General features: G+C 36.2%; 1 protein-coding gene across 1 annotated transcript in view; it reads right to left on the bottom strand.

The window, feature by feature from the left end:
- TRAPPC11 (trafficking protein particle complex 11) overlaps positions 1–15,653 on the bottom strand; it is an 82,053-nt gene that overhangs the window by 16,799 nt on the left and 49,601 nt on the right. The window contains exons 22-27 of the mRNA XM_036763180.1: positions 14,418–14,539; positions 7,789–7,908; positions 5,320–5,385; positions 5,061–5,217; positions 1,557–1,668; positions 492–583 (exon numbers count right to left, since the gene is read on the bottom strand). Coding sequence (XP_036619075.1) covers positions 492–583; positions 1,557–1,668; positions 5,061–5,217; positions 5,320–5,385; positions 7,789–7,908; positions 14,418–14,539 — 669 coding nt within the window. The remainder of the gene's footprint in view (positions 1–491; positions 584–1,556; positions 1,669–5,060; positions 5,218–5,319; positions 5,386–7,788; positions 7,909–14,417; positions 14,540–15,653) is intronic.

The raw sequence follows: 15,653 nt of genomic DNA, 5'->3' as shown, positions 1-15,653 counted from the left end.
TATTCTACAAATGTGTACACGTTGTCTCCCTTCTTAGAAGGTGAGCTACTTGACGGCAGACATGGCTTCACTTCTGTCTTTGTAACCCCAACACTTACCACAGTGCCTGATAATTAAATGCTTGTTGATTGATTCATAAACATCTGAAAAACTATTTTCTCTGAAGCAGTTGGAGAAGAATGAGAAAGCAACATCACCAAAAAAAAAAAAATCTGACTGAATCTTTAGTGTTTCCTGAAATTCTGGAAGGGGTAAGGATGTTCAGATTTGATTTTACTGGTCTGAGAAAACTATCAACATAAATTAATAAGCCCCTTAAACTTATAACTCAAAGAGTGTCGTGGCACACTGGCTCTTATAAAAACTGATTAAGAACTTGTAAACAAGACCTAATTTAGATTTCGGTGTGCTTGAAAAGGTACAACTGCACCCACATGTAGTAATAATAATTATAATCTTCTTCATTCAAGTGAAATTCACATTCCTGTTACCTGTATTCACATGGAGTGGGATACTTTCTACAATCACATGTGGCAGAGTAATGACAGTGTTGACGACAGGGACGTTTTCTATGGCTGAAGTCCTGGCAAAAAGTGAAGAAAAAGTCACTTTGTAAGTTTAACTCACAATTCATGCACAATGCTGCAAACACAAGAGCGAATCAGAAACCGTGTGTGTGTGTATATATATCACCCCTTCTCTTTAACTGCTTTCATAGGAAAAAATTATTTTTATTTTTTTTCAGGAGTTTATTAAGGAAAGTAAATTTAATGGAGCAAAAGCTTTGTTTCATGCAAGTTCAACATTCCGTTTTTTAAAAAAAGAAATATTAGTAAAATATTACCTAATCATATGAAGAGTATTTTCTAAATAGTCCAAAATAACTCTAATCTTACTCATTCTCAAACTATCATTTCAAAGCACAAAGTATTACTATGAAACATGCCATATCTTTTCCCTGACTTACAAATGAAAAACCTGACAGATTGATTTAAGAAAAAAAAACCTTGTCTCATCACTCTATTCTCATCAAAAAATACATGTGTACAGCAGAAACTAGAATAAATATTATAGCAAAATCAAACCAAACCTTTTGGATTTATTCCTATTAGTACGTAGGTTAAACAAACCAAATATGAAAATATAATTCTACATATAGGATATTATAAATTAGAAGTGAGAAGTCAAGTTAGCACTAAGGTCTTTTTTTTTTCCCATGATGATAAATGTAATTCTGTTATATATAAAGTGTGGGTCAAGGTGGGGGGGGAACGGTTGGGGAGGGGGAGATGATTTGCAGGAAAGAAAAAGGAGGAAAAAGCAAGGGATGACATTTTTGGTAAAGCCAAATCTAGACTAACACAAATAAAAATTTAGCAATCATTTTGCTGTAAGTTTTCACATCTTTAAGGGAGAGAATGTTTACATATATTTTATTCTGCTACTTGCCACCCAATGCATCACAGGATCCCATATGGTCAGTGAAAATGGTGAATGATAAACACTTAAGAAATTCAATGAGGTTGAGGAAAGGGTAAGCTTTATGTAACTCTTACCTCTTCCAGGAGATAATATAATGTCCAGTAGGTACTCCACCTTCAACATTACCAACTGACGGGCACTGAAGACAGAAACATTCACTAGCACTCTCACCAGTCTGTAAGACAACTATCAGCGAGATTCTCTTGAATCACTCTGAAATGGCACTGGCAGACTTTCATAAAAAGTTTTAGTCTAGAACGGTGAGGAAAGTTAGGGACCACTATATACTACAAGAGGCAGCTAAACGGCACAGTGGATAGAGTGCTGGACTGAGAGACAAAAAGACCTGAGTTCAAATCCTGCCTCAGACACTTGTTAGCTGTGTGACTGAAGGCAAATCACTTAACCCTTTCCGGCTTCAGTTTCTTCATCTGTGAAATGAGGATAACAACAGTACTTACTTTGCAGGGCTATTGTGAATAATAATTGTGAAAATACTGTGAATAACTAAATAACATAATCTATGTAAAGCGTTATGTAAATGCTGGCTATTACAACTGGCAGTGAGGTGGCGCAGTGCATAAAAGAGCGTCAGGCCCGCAGTCAGAAGACTTCCTGAGTTCCAATCCTGCCTTGTGTACTCACTAGCTGTGTGGCCCTTCACCTTGTTTATCTCAGTTTCCTCATTTGTCAAATGAGCTGGAGAAGGAAATGGCAAACCAGTCCAGGATCTCTGCCCAGAAAACCCCAAATGGGGCCACAGAGAGTCGGACACGACTGAAACGACTCAACGACAACAAAATTATTTACATTAAGTCCCAGCCGGAGGTAAATGTAGACATAAAGAGAGATACAGATATATACAGGAATAGGTACACAAAGTATCGTAATAAAATTGGAAGGGAATGGAAAGAGGTTCCTTTTATGACTATGGTGAGGGAAAGAAGTCTTAACAAATAAGGGGCAGAAGCGATAATAAAGACTAAAACTTTAGACAACTTATTTTTTCATTTTTATATGAAAAAATAATAGGAACAAGAACAAAAATTCTCTAGTGAGAAAAAAATCCTTGCACCAAATATCTTTCTGATAATGGTCTGGCATCTAAGTTAAATAATGACTTGATATAAATATTTGAGGATGAGAGCCACCGCCCTAAAAACAAGCTGGCAAAAGTTACGAAGAGGCAGTCTCCAAAAGCAGAGAGGCAGGTCATCAACAACTACACAAAAGCGCTCCACACGACGAACAGCCAGAACAGCACCAATTAAACAATTCTCCTCATACTCCTCATACTGCTAAAATTGGGAGACAAAGAGGATGAAAAACAGTCGATGTCAGAGGTGATGTGGGAGGACAGGTATGACGAGGCGCTGCCAGTGAAGCAGTGAGGCTGTACAACAACTCTGTAAACCATCTGGAATTAAGCAAGGGAACGTTTATCAACTACTCATAACCTTTAACCCAGAAATCTCACTGCAGAGCACAAACACCAAAGACATCAAAAAAACGATGATGATAGCCAGCATTGATATCTCTCTTTAAAGTTTGCAAAACACTTTACAAACGTTATCTCATTTTATCTTCACAACAAATCTAGGAGGTAGGTGCTACCATTATTTCTATTTTACAGATGAGGAAACTGAGGCAGATGGAAAGTGACTTGCCCAGGGTCACACAGCAAGTAAGTATTTGAGGTGGTATGTGAACTCAGGTCTTCCTATCTCCAGGTCCAGGATCTATCACTGCACCACCCAGTGGCCTACACGAATATTTATAGCATTACTTGCTGTGGTAGCAAAACAAAAATGGAAACAAAGTCGGTCTCCCACCAGCTAGGCAAAGACTGAACAAACTATGGTAAACGACAGATGAATTGAGATGAATTGCAATGATCAATCCTGGTCCCACAGAAGAGAAGACGAAAAACTTCCCTCTATGTAGAGTGATGGGAGACAATGGGAGGATAATGGCCCATACCTTGTTGGGAGTGGTTTATTAGTTGGTTTAATTTACTATCTTCCTTTGCTATAGGGGGGGGTCTGATTAGAAAAGGTATATAGGGAAATGACTGGTGTAAAAAACAAAAAGCACCAATTTAAAAAAAAATAATGAGGTATAAGTGCTAAGTCTAAGGGAGAAATTTACTAGTAGAATTCCCTGCAGAGGGCAAAAGGGGATTCTTAAAAAGGGAACCAGTTTCAAAGGATATGAACAGATAGTTTTCAGAAGAAATCAAAGCTATCTATAGACACACAAAAAAATGCTCTAAATCACTATTGACAAGACAAATGCAAATTAATACAACTCTGAGATACCACCTCATACCTATCAGACAGGCTAACATGACAGAAAAAAAAATTTAAAATGCTGGAGGGGAACTATAAAAAGGACACTAATGCAACTGTTGGTGGAGTAATGAACTGGTCCAACCATCCTGGAGGAGAATTCAGAAGTAAGCCCCAAGGGGTATAAAACTGTGCATATACCTTTTGACCTAGCAATACTACTACTAGGTCTGTATCCTAAATAGACCAAAGAAAGGGGAAAAGGATCTTTATATACAAAAATAAAGCAGCTCTTTTTATGGTGTAAAAGAATTGGATGCCCACAAATTGGGGAATAGCTGAACAAGGTAAGGAATATGATTGTAATGGAATACTATTATGCTATAAGAAATGATGAATGGAATACTTTTCACAAAAACCTAGGAAGACATATGAACTGATGCAAATAGAAGAGAGCAGAACTAAGACAACAACGTATACAATAAGCAATATTTTAAGAATTCTTAACTGCGAACGACTTAGCTGTTTTGATCAAGACAATGATCCAAGCAAATTCCAAAGGATCCATGATGCTACCCATCTCCACAGAGAACTAATAAACTCTGAATGCAAAATGAAGCACACTTTTTTTTACTTTATTTTTCTTGGAGTTTTTTTGGTGAATTTTCTTTTGCAACATGGCTAATATGGAAATACACTTTGTATGGCTCCACATGTGTAACTGATATATTGCTTGCCTTCTCAATGGGGTGTGGTGGGAGGGAAGGAAAGAATTTGGAACTCAGAATTTTAAAATATGAATATTAAATATTTCTTAAAATAGTGATTTAGAGCATTTTTTGTGTCTATAGATAGCTTTGATTTCTTCTTCTGAATGGGAAACATTTAATAAATAAAAATATATTTGAAAAAAAGAAAATCCATTTTCATGAATGCTAAATGTGGAAGTGAATACATCAAATCAAATCAGGAAGATTTTAGTATGTTCAATATTGAAATATCTAAAGCCCTATCAACAACTTGAATTTTCACATTCTGAATATCTTAGTGTGTTTTAAATAAGGGAACTGGTTTTGCTTATATACTTTAAATATATTTCTTTAGGTTTTTTTATTTTGGCATTCTCAAAAAATACATAATTATATAATTAAACAGAGCAAGGTACAATTTGGCAATTTACTGATGCTGTCTTAATTGTGAATTTTATCAAAAATTTCTATGTAGAGCTAAATTTTATTTTCAAATGTCTATTGAAAATTTAAATTGGACAGAATTTATTTGAATTCTCACCTTTCTCCACATGTGACTGCAGATGATCCACTGGAATCATGGAAGAAGCAAGCTGTAACTGGCTAGATACAAGGGTGAGAGCCCAAGGTGAGGCACTTAAAATGTCCGTCATCAACAGAAAGGGTAAGTCTGCATAGACCCTTTCTAAGTGCTCAAACTGCCACAACAAAGAGAGATCTATCAGGATTTTAGAGAGTAATTTTATTCTTATACATTTGGTATCCCTAAATTATCTCCAGCAAGCTTTAGATGCACATACCTTTGTAGAGACAAATTTAACAGCAACATCAAATGGAAAGACGGTTTCAATTGTTACAGTTTCATCCTGGAAAAGAATTTAGAAACTATATTCAATTTCCTTTTCCAAATCCTAACCACAAAGACTAAAATAAATCTAGTACAAGGATATAATTTAGATTCTATTTCTGATCAATAAGCATTCCCATCCTATGTAACAGAAGAATCCATAAAGATTAAGTGATGCACCTCCCTCCATTTTTCTTTCAAAGAATTATTTTTTAAATTATGGAATATGGAACAGTGCATGTTATCAAAGAGGGTTGCTGTGCCACGTGGCTTTGCTTAAATGCTTTTCTTCCTTACAATGAAAGGCTAAATGGGAAGGGAGATTTAAAAGATGATAAGAATGAAAGACAACAATACATTTTTTCCCAAAAGTCTATGCAATGACAATCTCATGATAAGGTTTATGTTGTGCAATGCTTTACAGTGGAGGAAGCCCTCTCACTTCCACTGGATCCTTACAACCCTAGGAGACAGGGAGCACAGGTGTGGATTATCCCTACTTTATACCTTAGGAGCTGAGGCTCGGGGAGCTCTAGGGCTCAAGGTCAGCTAAGTAGTTCAGTGGCAGACAGAAGCAGAACCCAGATCTGACTCAGTCCCAAGCTCTTCCCTCTACTATATGCTGTTTCAAAACATTCAAACAGTTTGATGGCTAGAGCTCTAAAGATGCTTTGGTGTTAAAATACAAACACAGCAGCTAGGTGGTGCCATAGTGCCCAGAGCGCTGGGCCTGGAGTCTGAAAGACTCATCTTCCTGAGTTCAAATGTGGTCTCAGACACTTCTTCTCAGCTATTTGACCCTGAGCAAGTCATTCTACCTGTTTGCCTCAGTTTCCTCATCTGTCAAATAAACTGGAGAAGGAAATGGTGAACCACTCCAGTATCTTTACCAAGAAAACCCCAAATGGGGTCATGAAGAGTCAGACACAACTGAACAATAACAACATACATGTTTCAAATCATATTAGAATTATAGCATTTTGAAAATGTCTGAAAGAGGATGAAGTGTGGCACCATGGGAAAATGGCTCGCTCTGCAGGTAAGGGCAGCTTGCACTCACTGCCTAGGAGACTTTAAATAAGCCAGTTATCTTCCCTGGCCTCAGTTTCCTTATCTGTAAAATAACGGGTAGAATGGAACCTGAGCTAGATGGCCTCTTTGGTCCCTATTCCAATTCTAAGTCCATTCTCCTGTGATCCTAGGAAACATGGCAAAAGCAGCAGTGTACTCTGACTCCCTAAACAGGAAAAACCATATCACCGTGTCAAGCAGGTAGAAACTAGGTCCCTAACTAGGTAGCCTCCACAACAAAATGCCCAAGACTCTGCACAAGTCCCCTGGGCAATCCGAGAAAACAAATCCACAACTAAGTGGTATCTGGCTCATAAACTGGACCCCTCCCCTCCAATCTCTATCCCCATTAAGGGGCACTGAAGCAGCATCATCAGTGGTTCTTTATGCAGCGGCCAAAAAGTACAAGGCTTTGTGGGGGCTTAATTAGTGCTATCAATTAATCCATTTTTATCTCTTGGTCACAGGGCTTTCAGACAACGAATTTCAACTGCATTACTTTTACAGGGTACCTTAAAGTTCTTTCTCCTCTAGTCATTCCTGATTTTATCCTATAAAGAGCTAGGGGTGCAGAGAGACCAAAAGAAAGAAAAACACTGATGAAAGAGTGTTCCTTGGTATTTGGCCCCTCTCCTTTCTGTGGCTGAATCATCCCATCTGCCTAGAATGCTCCCTAGCTACTCTTTCAATTTTCAATATTTCGGCCTACTGCTGACTAATACCATGTAGCAGCACTTCTATCCTAATGTGCAGAGGATTAAATGATAAACCTGGACTCATGAAGACCTGGGTTTAAATTCTGACACTTAATAATAGCTAATAACAATAGCTAATATTTATCAAACACTTTAACGCTTTCAAAATGCTTTACAAATATTTTTTCCATTTTTATCTTCACAAAAACCCTGGGAGATAGAGGTTATTATTATCCCCGTTTTACAGAGGAGGAACCTGGGGGTGGGGGGAGTGACATTTATGCAGGTAGAAAGTGTCTGAGGCCAAATTTGAAAACAGGTATTTCCAGACTGGTGTTCCATCTACTGTAACATCCAGTTGCTACTTACGAGCGTGTGAGCCTGGGAAAGGCACTGAACACTTTGTGAGGTAACCTAAGACTAATCTTCTAAGCTGTGGATGAGCTGTGATTTCTGTTGGCAGACGAGATTCCCTCACTATCAAAGTTACTGATCCTTGATGCACTGTGACAAATGCACCATGAAGCTCAGGGCTATCAAGTTTAGGAGCTAAAGAAAAATTCATCATTGCAAAGACACCTGCTAAGAAGATGCTAAAGCTTCATTCTATTCCAATAAACTAATCTAGCAGCCAAAAGAGAGGAAAAAAGATTTACCTTGTGACATTTACAAACAATTTCTTTTCCTTCAACAGTTGTGTTGATCAAGTAAGAAATATATACAAGAAACATTCTTGAACCCACTGTTCCACAACGAATATATAATGTTTTTTCCAGCTGTAAGTGAGAATAAAATTAATTCACACTCATGAAATGCTCATCTCACAACAACCTTCAGGTAGCACAACTATTATTATCCCCACTTCATATATGACAAAACTAAGGCCCAGGGTTAATTTCCTTGCCCAAGAACACAAAACAGGTAAATGTTAGAGCCAGGATTTAAACTCAGGTCTCTTTATCAATCAATCAATAAACATGTATTAAATGTCTATTACGTACCAAGCACTGTGCTAGGCACTAAAGATACAAGAAGAGGCAAAAGACAGTCCCAACCCTCAAAGAGCTTACTTTAAGACTCTTTCTACTGCATTATGCTGGCTCTCTAGGTTTTAGGTTGAGTACCTCTATACAGAGATGTTCTGAGTAATTACAGAACCGAAGGTTAAAAATGCATTGCTTTTGCCCACTGGATAACGTTGCCTAAAAAAATGGTTTTTTAAAACTTCTACATCTCTAGTTTTTAGGACAGCTAAGCAGCACGGTGGATACAGTGCCAGGTCTGGAATCAGGAAGATTCCACTTCCTCAGTTCATATCTGGCTGAGACATTTACTAGCTGTGTGACCCTGGGCAAGTCACTTAACCCTGTTTGCCTCTGTTTCCTGATCTGCCAAACGAGCTGGAGAAGGAAATGGCAAACCACTCCAGTGTCTCTGCCAAGAAAACCCAAATGGGGTCATGAGGTGTCAGACTGGAATGAAAAACAAATGAACATTCCTAGCTTAAACATATACCATGATCCAAGAGCCTAAGAGAAAAATACATATTATTAACCAACCTAGTACTAATTCAGGTAAGTGCAGAGTTTTCTTGCTTTTCTTTTTTATTATATTTTGGAACTCTATATAAATACTAAATTTTCACTAGAAGAGAAAGCTTACTAGGAAAGCCTTTTAAATCACAGGGTCAATTATTTCATCAGTTCTTCTCCTCTAAATTACAGGTATTTGTTCCAACATCTCCCTCCTGGTCATCTGCAGAATTTCACTGGATTTATTCCCATTAGCTGCTATGTGGCTAGAAGCTTGACGCAAAAGGTTTTTTCACTGAAGGGATGTGGATTCTGTCAATTGGTGCTTTGGTTTCTGTATTTACAAGTTCTAGGAAGGTTTTTTTTTAAAATCTGTTGTGGTCTTCTGAAAGACTTATGATCCTCAAACTGCCCATATCTATCCTGTCCTTGAGATCAATGGTCTTTGCTTGTATATTGATCATGTGTTCTTTTCTTTTTCTTTTTCTTTATTCATTCATTCATTCATTTATTTATTTATTTATTTTAGTTTGCAACACATAGTTCTACATAATTTTGAGTTCCAGATTTTCTCCCCTCCTTCCCCCCTCCCTCCCCAAGACGGCATGGAATCTCATATAACTACCATGTATAACTTCACATTGAATTAGTTTATACACTAGTCAAGTTGTGGATAAGAATTATGACCAATGGAATGAATCATGAGAAAGAAGAAACAGAACTTAAAAAAAAAAAAACAACCCAAAAACAAAAACACAAGAAAAGAAAAAAAGGCAAGCATGAAGTGTGCCTCAATCTGCATTCAAACTTCATAGTTCTTTCTTTGGATGTAGATAGCATTCTCCATCGTGAGTCCTTTGGAGTTGTCCTTGCACCTTGTGTTGCTGAGAAGAGCGAAGTCTGTCAGGGTTGGTCCTCACAGAATCCATATATCTGTGGTTGTGTACAATGTTCTCCTGGCTCCGCTCCGCTCACTCAGCATTATGTCGTGTAGGTTTTTCCAGGTTGTTATGAAGTCCGTATCATCCCCATTTCTTATGGCACAATAGTATTCCATTACCTTCATATACCACAGCTTGTTCAGCCATTCCCCAATTGATGGGCATCCCTTTGATTTCCAACTCTTGGCTACCACAAAAAGAGCCGCTATAAATATTTTTGTACATATGGGTCCTTTTCCCGCTTGTGTGATTTCTTTGGGATACAACCCTAGAAGTGGTATTGCTGCATCAAAGGGTATGAACATTCCTACAACCCTTTGGGCGTAGTTCCAAATTACTCTCCAAAATGGCTGGATCATCTCCCAACTCCACGAGCAATGTAACAATGTTCCAATTTTCCCACATCCTCTCCAGCATTTATCATTTTCCTGTTTTGTTATTTTAGCCAATCTGACAGGAGAGATGTGGTATCTAAGAGTTGTTTTGATTTGCATTTCTCTAATCAGTAGTGATTTAGAGCATTTTTTCATATGCCTATAGATAGCTTTAATTTCTTCCTCTGAAAACTGCCTGTTCATATCCTTTGACCATTTCTCAATTGGGGAACGGCTTGTATTCCTATATATTTGGCTCAGTTCCCTGTATATTTTAGCAATGAGGCCTTTATCAGAGATACTAGTTGTAAAGATTTTCTCCCAATTTTCTGCTTCCCTCCTAATTTTTGTTGCATTGGCTTTTTTGTACAAAAACATTTCAATTTAACATAATCAAAATTATCCATTTTGCATTTTGTAATGCTCTCTATCTCTTTTTGGGTCATGAATTCTTTTCTTTTCCATAAATCTGATAAGTAAACTATTCCTTGCTCTCCCAAATTACTTATAGTATCAGCCTTTACTCCTAAATCATGAACCCATTTTGACTTTATTTTGGTATATGGTGTAAGATATTGGTCTATGCCCAGTTTCTGCCCTACCATTTTCCAATTTTCCCAACAGTTTTTGTGAAATAGTGAATTATTAGCCCAGAAGCTGGCCTCTTTGGGTTTATCAAAGAGTAGATTGCTATAGTTGTTGACTTCTTCATCTTGTATTCCTATCCTATTCCACTGATCCACACCTCTGTTTCTTAGCCAGTACCAGTTAGTTTTGATGACTGCTGCTCTGTAGTACAGTTTAATATCTGGTATGGCTAGGCCACCTTCTCTAGCATTTCTTTTCATTAATACCCTAGATATTCTAGACCTCTTGTTTTTCAAGATGAATTTTGTTATTATTTTGTCTAGCTCAGTAAAATAATTTTTTGGTAGTTCAATTGGTATGGCACTGACTAGATAGATTAATTTAGGTAAAATTGTCATTTTTATTATATTAGCTCGGCCTAACCATCAGCAACTGATATTTTTCCATTTATTTAGATCTGACTTTATTCGCGTGAAAAGTGTGTCACAGTTATGTTCACATAGGCCCTGGGTTTGTCTTGGCAAATAGACTCCCAAATATTTTATAGTGTCTACAGTAACTCTGAATGGAATTTCTCTTTCTATCTCTTGCTGTTGGGCTTTGTTAGTAATGTACAGGAATATTGAGGATTTATGTGGGTTTACTTTATATCCTGCCACTTTGCTAAAGTTGTTTATTATTTCAAGTAGTTTTTTACTTGATTCTCTAAATAAATCATCATATCATCTGCAGAAAGTGATAATTTGGTTTCTTCTTTTCCTATTCTAATTCCTTCAATTTCTTTTTCTTCTCTTATTGCTACAGCTAACGTTTCTAGTACCAAATTGAATAGTAGGGGTGATAATGGACATCCTTGTTTCACCCCTGATCTTATTGGGAATGCATCTAGCTTATCCCCATTACAAATAATGCTTGTCAATGGTTTTAAGGTAGATGCTATTTATAATTTTAAGGAAGGTTCCATTTATTCCTATGCTTTCTAGTGTTTTTAATAGGAATGGGTGTTGTATTTCGTCAAAGGCTTTTTCTGGGTCTATTGAGATGATCATATAGTTTCTGCTAGTTTTGTTGTTGATATGGTCAATTATGCTAATAGTTTTCCTAATATTGAACCAGCCTTGCATTCCTGGAATAAATCCTACCTGGTCATAGTGTATTATTCTCGTGATAAGTTGCTGCAATCTTTTTGCTAATATTTTATTTAAAATTTTTGCATCAATATTCATTAGAGAAATTGGTCTATAATTTTCTTTCTCTGTTTTGACTCTACCTGGTTTGGGTATTAGTACCATATTTGTGTCATAAAAAGAATTTGGTAGGACTCCTTCTTTACCTATTTTCCCAAATAGTCTACAAAGTATTGGAATTAGCTGTTCTTCAAATGTTTGGTAGAATTCACATGTAAAACCATCTGGCCCTGGAGATTTTTTCCTAGGGAGTTCATTGATGGCATGCTCAATTTCTTTTTCTGAGATGGGGTTATTTAGAAATTTTACTTCCTTTTCTGTTAACCTGGGAAGTTTATGTTTTTGTAGATATTCATCCATATCTCTAAGGTTGTCAAATTTATGGGCATACAATTGGGCAAAATAATTCCTAATTATTGTTTTGATTTCCTCTTCATTAGAGGTGAACTCACCCTTTTCATTTTTGATACTGGTAATTTGATTTTCTTCTTTCTTTTTTTTAATCAAATTGACCAAAGGTTGATCAATTTTATTGGTTTTTTCATAAAACCAGCTCTTCGTTTTATTTATTAATTCAATAGTTTTCTTGGTTTCAATTTTATTAATCTCTCCTTTGATTTTCAGTATTTCTAATTTGGTATTTAATTGGGGACTTTCAATTTGCTCTTTTTCTAGCTTTTTCAGCCCAGATCATTGATCTCCTTTTCCCCTATTTTATTCATGTAAGCATTTAGGGATACAAAACTTCCCCTAAGAACTTTTTTTGCTGCATCCCATAAATTTTGGTATGTTGTTTCATTATTGTCATTCTCTTGAATGAAGTTATTAATTGTTTCTCTGATTTGTTCTTTGGCCCACTCATTCTTTAGAATTAGATTATTTAGTTTCCAATTAATTTTTAGCTTATTTTTCCATGGTTCTTTGTTACAAATAATTCTTATTGCATCATGATCTGAAAAGTGTGCTTTGACTACTTCTGCCTTTCTGCACTGGATTGTGAGGTTTTTATGCCCTAGTACATGGTCAATTTTTGAGTATGTGCCAGATCATGTGTTCTTTTAGTGTTATTGCCTTTTTCTTCTATCCTTCAAGACTGTCCCTCACTGCAATATACTCGTATTACAAATTTGTTCTCTTTCACTTTTATAGAGAAATTAACCACTGCGAATCTGTTTTCTACTCTGCTAATTATTTATGTTGTGCAGGCACTAAGCTCATTATTTTTTCTCTTCTAATATGTAATCTTACATTTTCATCTTTCTTTTGAGACACTCTGGAACATTTTCTTGTTTCATGTTCTCTTGTGATTCCACAGGCACGTACCAGTAGGCATTGGTTTGACTTCTTTTGTTTCATAATAAAGAAGTTTGTAACTTTTTTGATGTTTAAGTAGTCATCCTTCTTCCTAATTTTAGCACAATGTTGATTTATCTATTTGTGCTCTAGGTTTTTAACTTTCTTCCTCTTGAAATCTTTGATTTTAGCCTTGTTAAAAAAAAGTACATCCCCCTGTCACTTTGATTCTTCCCTTTTTGATGGTGGGTATATGTTGTATACTGAACTGCGAAACTGCCTTAGCATCCTGACACATTAGGGAATTTACTTTTCACCAGTCTGGTCCCTGCCCTAAGTAGCCACTGGGGGAAAGGAGTGGCATCAATTGGATTTTGATTCCCTTTTATCCAGGCTTACTGCATGGCATACTGACCCCTGCCTTAGTTCTACCTGTACTTTCTTTCTCTGGGTGAGCTGAATCAGCATTCACCACTTCTTACTGTTTCGGGGGGAAGGAGAAGTAGATATTTTGAGCAGAGTCTCTGTAGATAGGGGGCTGCCGCAGGCAGAAGAAAGTCTGTTTCTTCTCAAGGGTTAGGTAGTTAATGTCAGCTGCCTGTTACAATGGCATAGCGGATGAGACAAGGGCTAGATTTGCTGGTAGACTCTCTGACCTAAGAGGGGGAATCTATGTGTGAATCCCAAAACAAAAGCCTATGTGTCCCTACAAAATATGGAGGCTGCTGCAGGAGAGAAGCTGAACGAACACGTTAAGGATTAGCATTCTCCAGTGCTAATTCATATTGTTACCTTGTTGGGTTTCTTGCTTTGTCTTGTGGATTCAACTATAACTGCTCTACTACTGGAAGATAATTCCTCTTTTCGGGGGCTGGGTGTTTTGGGGTTTTTTTTGAGTTAGTAGAGATTGAAGAAAATGACCTGGAACTTCCATCATCTGTTCTAAAACAGATGAGAACTTCAGGACTTGAACAAGACTACTCTAACAAGAATGTATTAGAGAAAAAAATATATAAGAAGCTAAGTCATTTGTAGGTCTCAGGGAATTCTGTTATCATTTCAGTAGTCTGATGATTTGAAATAGTAACAATGATTACAGTCATATAGTACTAAGCTTTCAAAAGTACTTTACATGCAGTATTTCACTTGATCTTCATATAAGTTCTACAGATAATATGATCCCCATTTTACCTGATAAGAAAAAGAGGCACAGAATAGTTGAAAGACTTGATAAGAATCACATTGCTAGCATGAGCTTGAAGCAGAATTTTAACTTGGTACCTCCTAAATTCAAATCCATTGCTTTCATTATATCATGCTTCATTTCAAGCTAATTTTTTTTTCTAATCATACTTGACCAAAAAGTTTACCTGTTCTCCTGGCAGCAAATCTCCAGTGGGAATATCAGGAAGTAAAGCAGGGTAGGAATCATCACACATTTCTGTTCCATTAAGAGTCACGTGAGTTTTCTGAGTAAGATTGGCATCCTGTCCTGAAAATTTAAGTAATGATGAAAAAATAAAATGAATTAGTCATGTTGTCACAATGACAGAGAGATAAAATAACATAACACTTATTATGAAAGAGCACTAAATCCCATTAATTGTTAATCAAGAACTTTTTATAATCATGACACTTCAACTTTTTCTGTTTAAAAAATGTATTGTTTTGACATATCTAATAGACCCTAAACTTTCCTAACAAAGTACAATTTGTTAAAAGGAAAGATGTCCCTTAACCCTTAATAGTATGCTATTAACATTGATTATTGTATTTAACTAGAATTCTGTTGCCTCTCCATGCTGACTTTATTTATCGTCTTACTCTTTTAGCTCTGCTCTCTTCACTCTACAGCACTTCATATAAAGTTTATGTATGTGTTTCACTGACTTTTCCATATTCATTATTCTTTTATATTTCTTTGCCATAATTTGTAAAGTTATTTCTCAATCATAGGGTACATGTTTTCTCCTCAAGATTTTATTATCATAACAACACTATGAATATTCTTGTACATAGAAGTTATTATCTTCTTGGGTTAAAAGACACGAATGATTTTGTGGGTTTTCTTACATAATTTAAAAAAACTTTCCAGGATAATTGAACCAATTAGTGGCTCTACCAGCAGTGAATTAGCTTGCTTCTCTTCCCACAGAGCCTTCAACAGCATCTTTGCAAGCCTGATCAACAGTGACACTTGGGTTGTTTTAATTGTCCCTGATTATTAGCAATTCCGAAACATTTTTCAGTTGAGGTTTGATACTGTTTATACTTCTTTTATAAATTGTTTGTATCCTTTGAACACGCATCTATAGATAAATGATTCAGTCTTACAGAACTGTCAACCTCCTATGGATTTTTAATATGAAACTTTTATCAGATATCTAATACATTTTTTAAATCTGTAATCTCTTCTGATTCTATTGCATAGACTTTATTTGCTGCAAAAGTTTAATTTTATATAAACAAGCTTATTTTGTATTTTATGATGTTGTCTAATCCTATGTCTTATTATGAACTCTTCTCATGGCTGCAGATAAAACTTTCCAGTCTCTTTTTTTTAATGATACATGTTTTTATAATCAGATTTTTTCTATTTGCAGTTT

This window comes from Trichosurus vulpecula, chromosome 6, assembly GCF_011100635.1.
Source record: "Trichosurus vulpecula isolate mTriVul1 chromosome 6, mTriVul1.pri, whole genome shotgun sequence".
In the NCBI taxonomy this organism is placed as follows: domain Eukaryota; kingdom Metazoa; phylum Chordata; class Mammalia; order Diprotodontia; family Phalangeridae; genus Trichosurus; species Trichosurus vulpecula.
The sequence above is the reverse complement of the archived record's forward strand: the minus strand, read 5'-3'. Positions and strand labels throughout refer to the sequence as shown.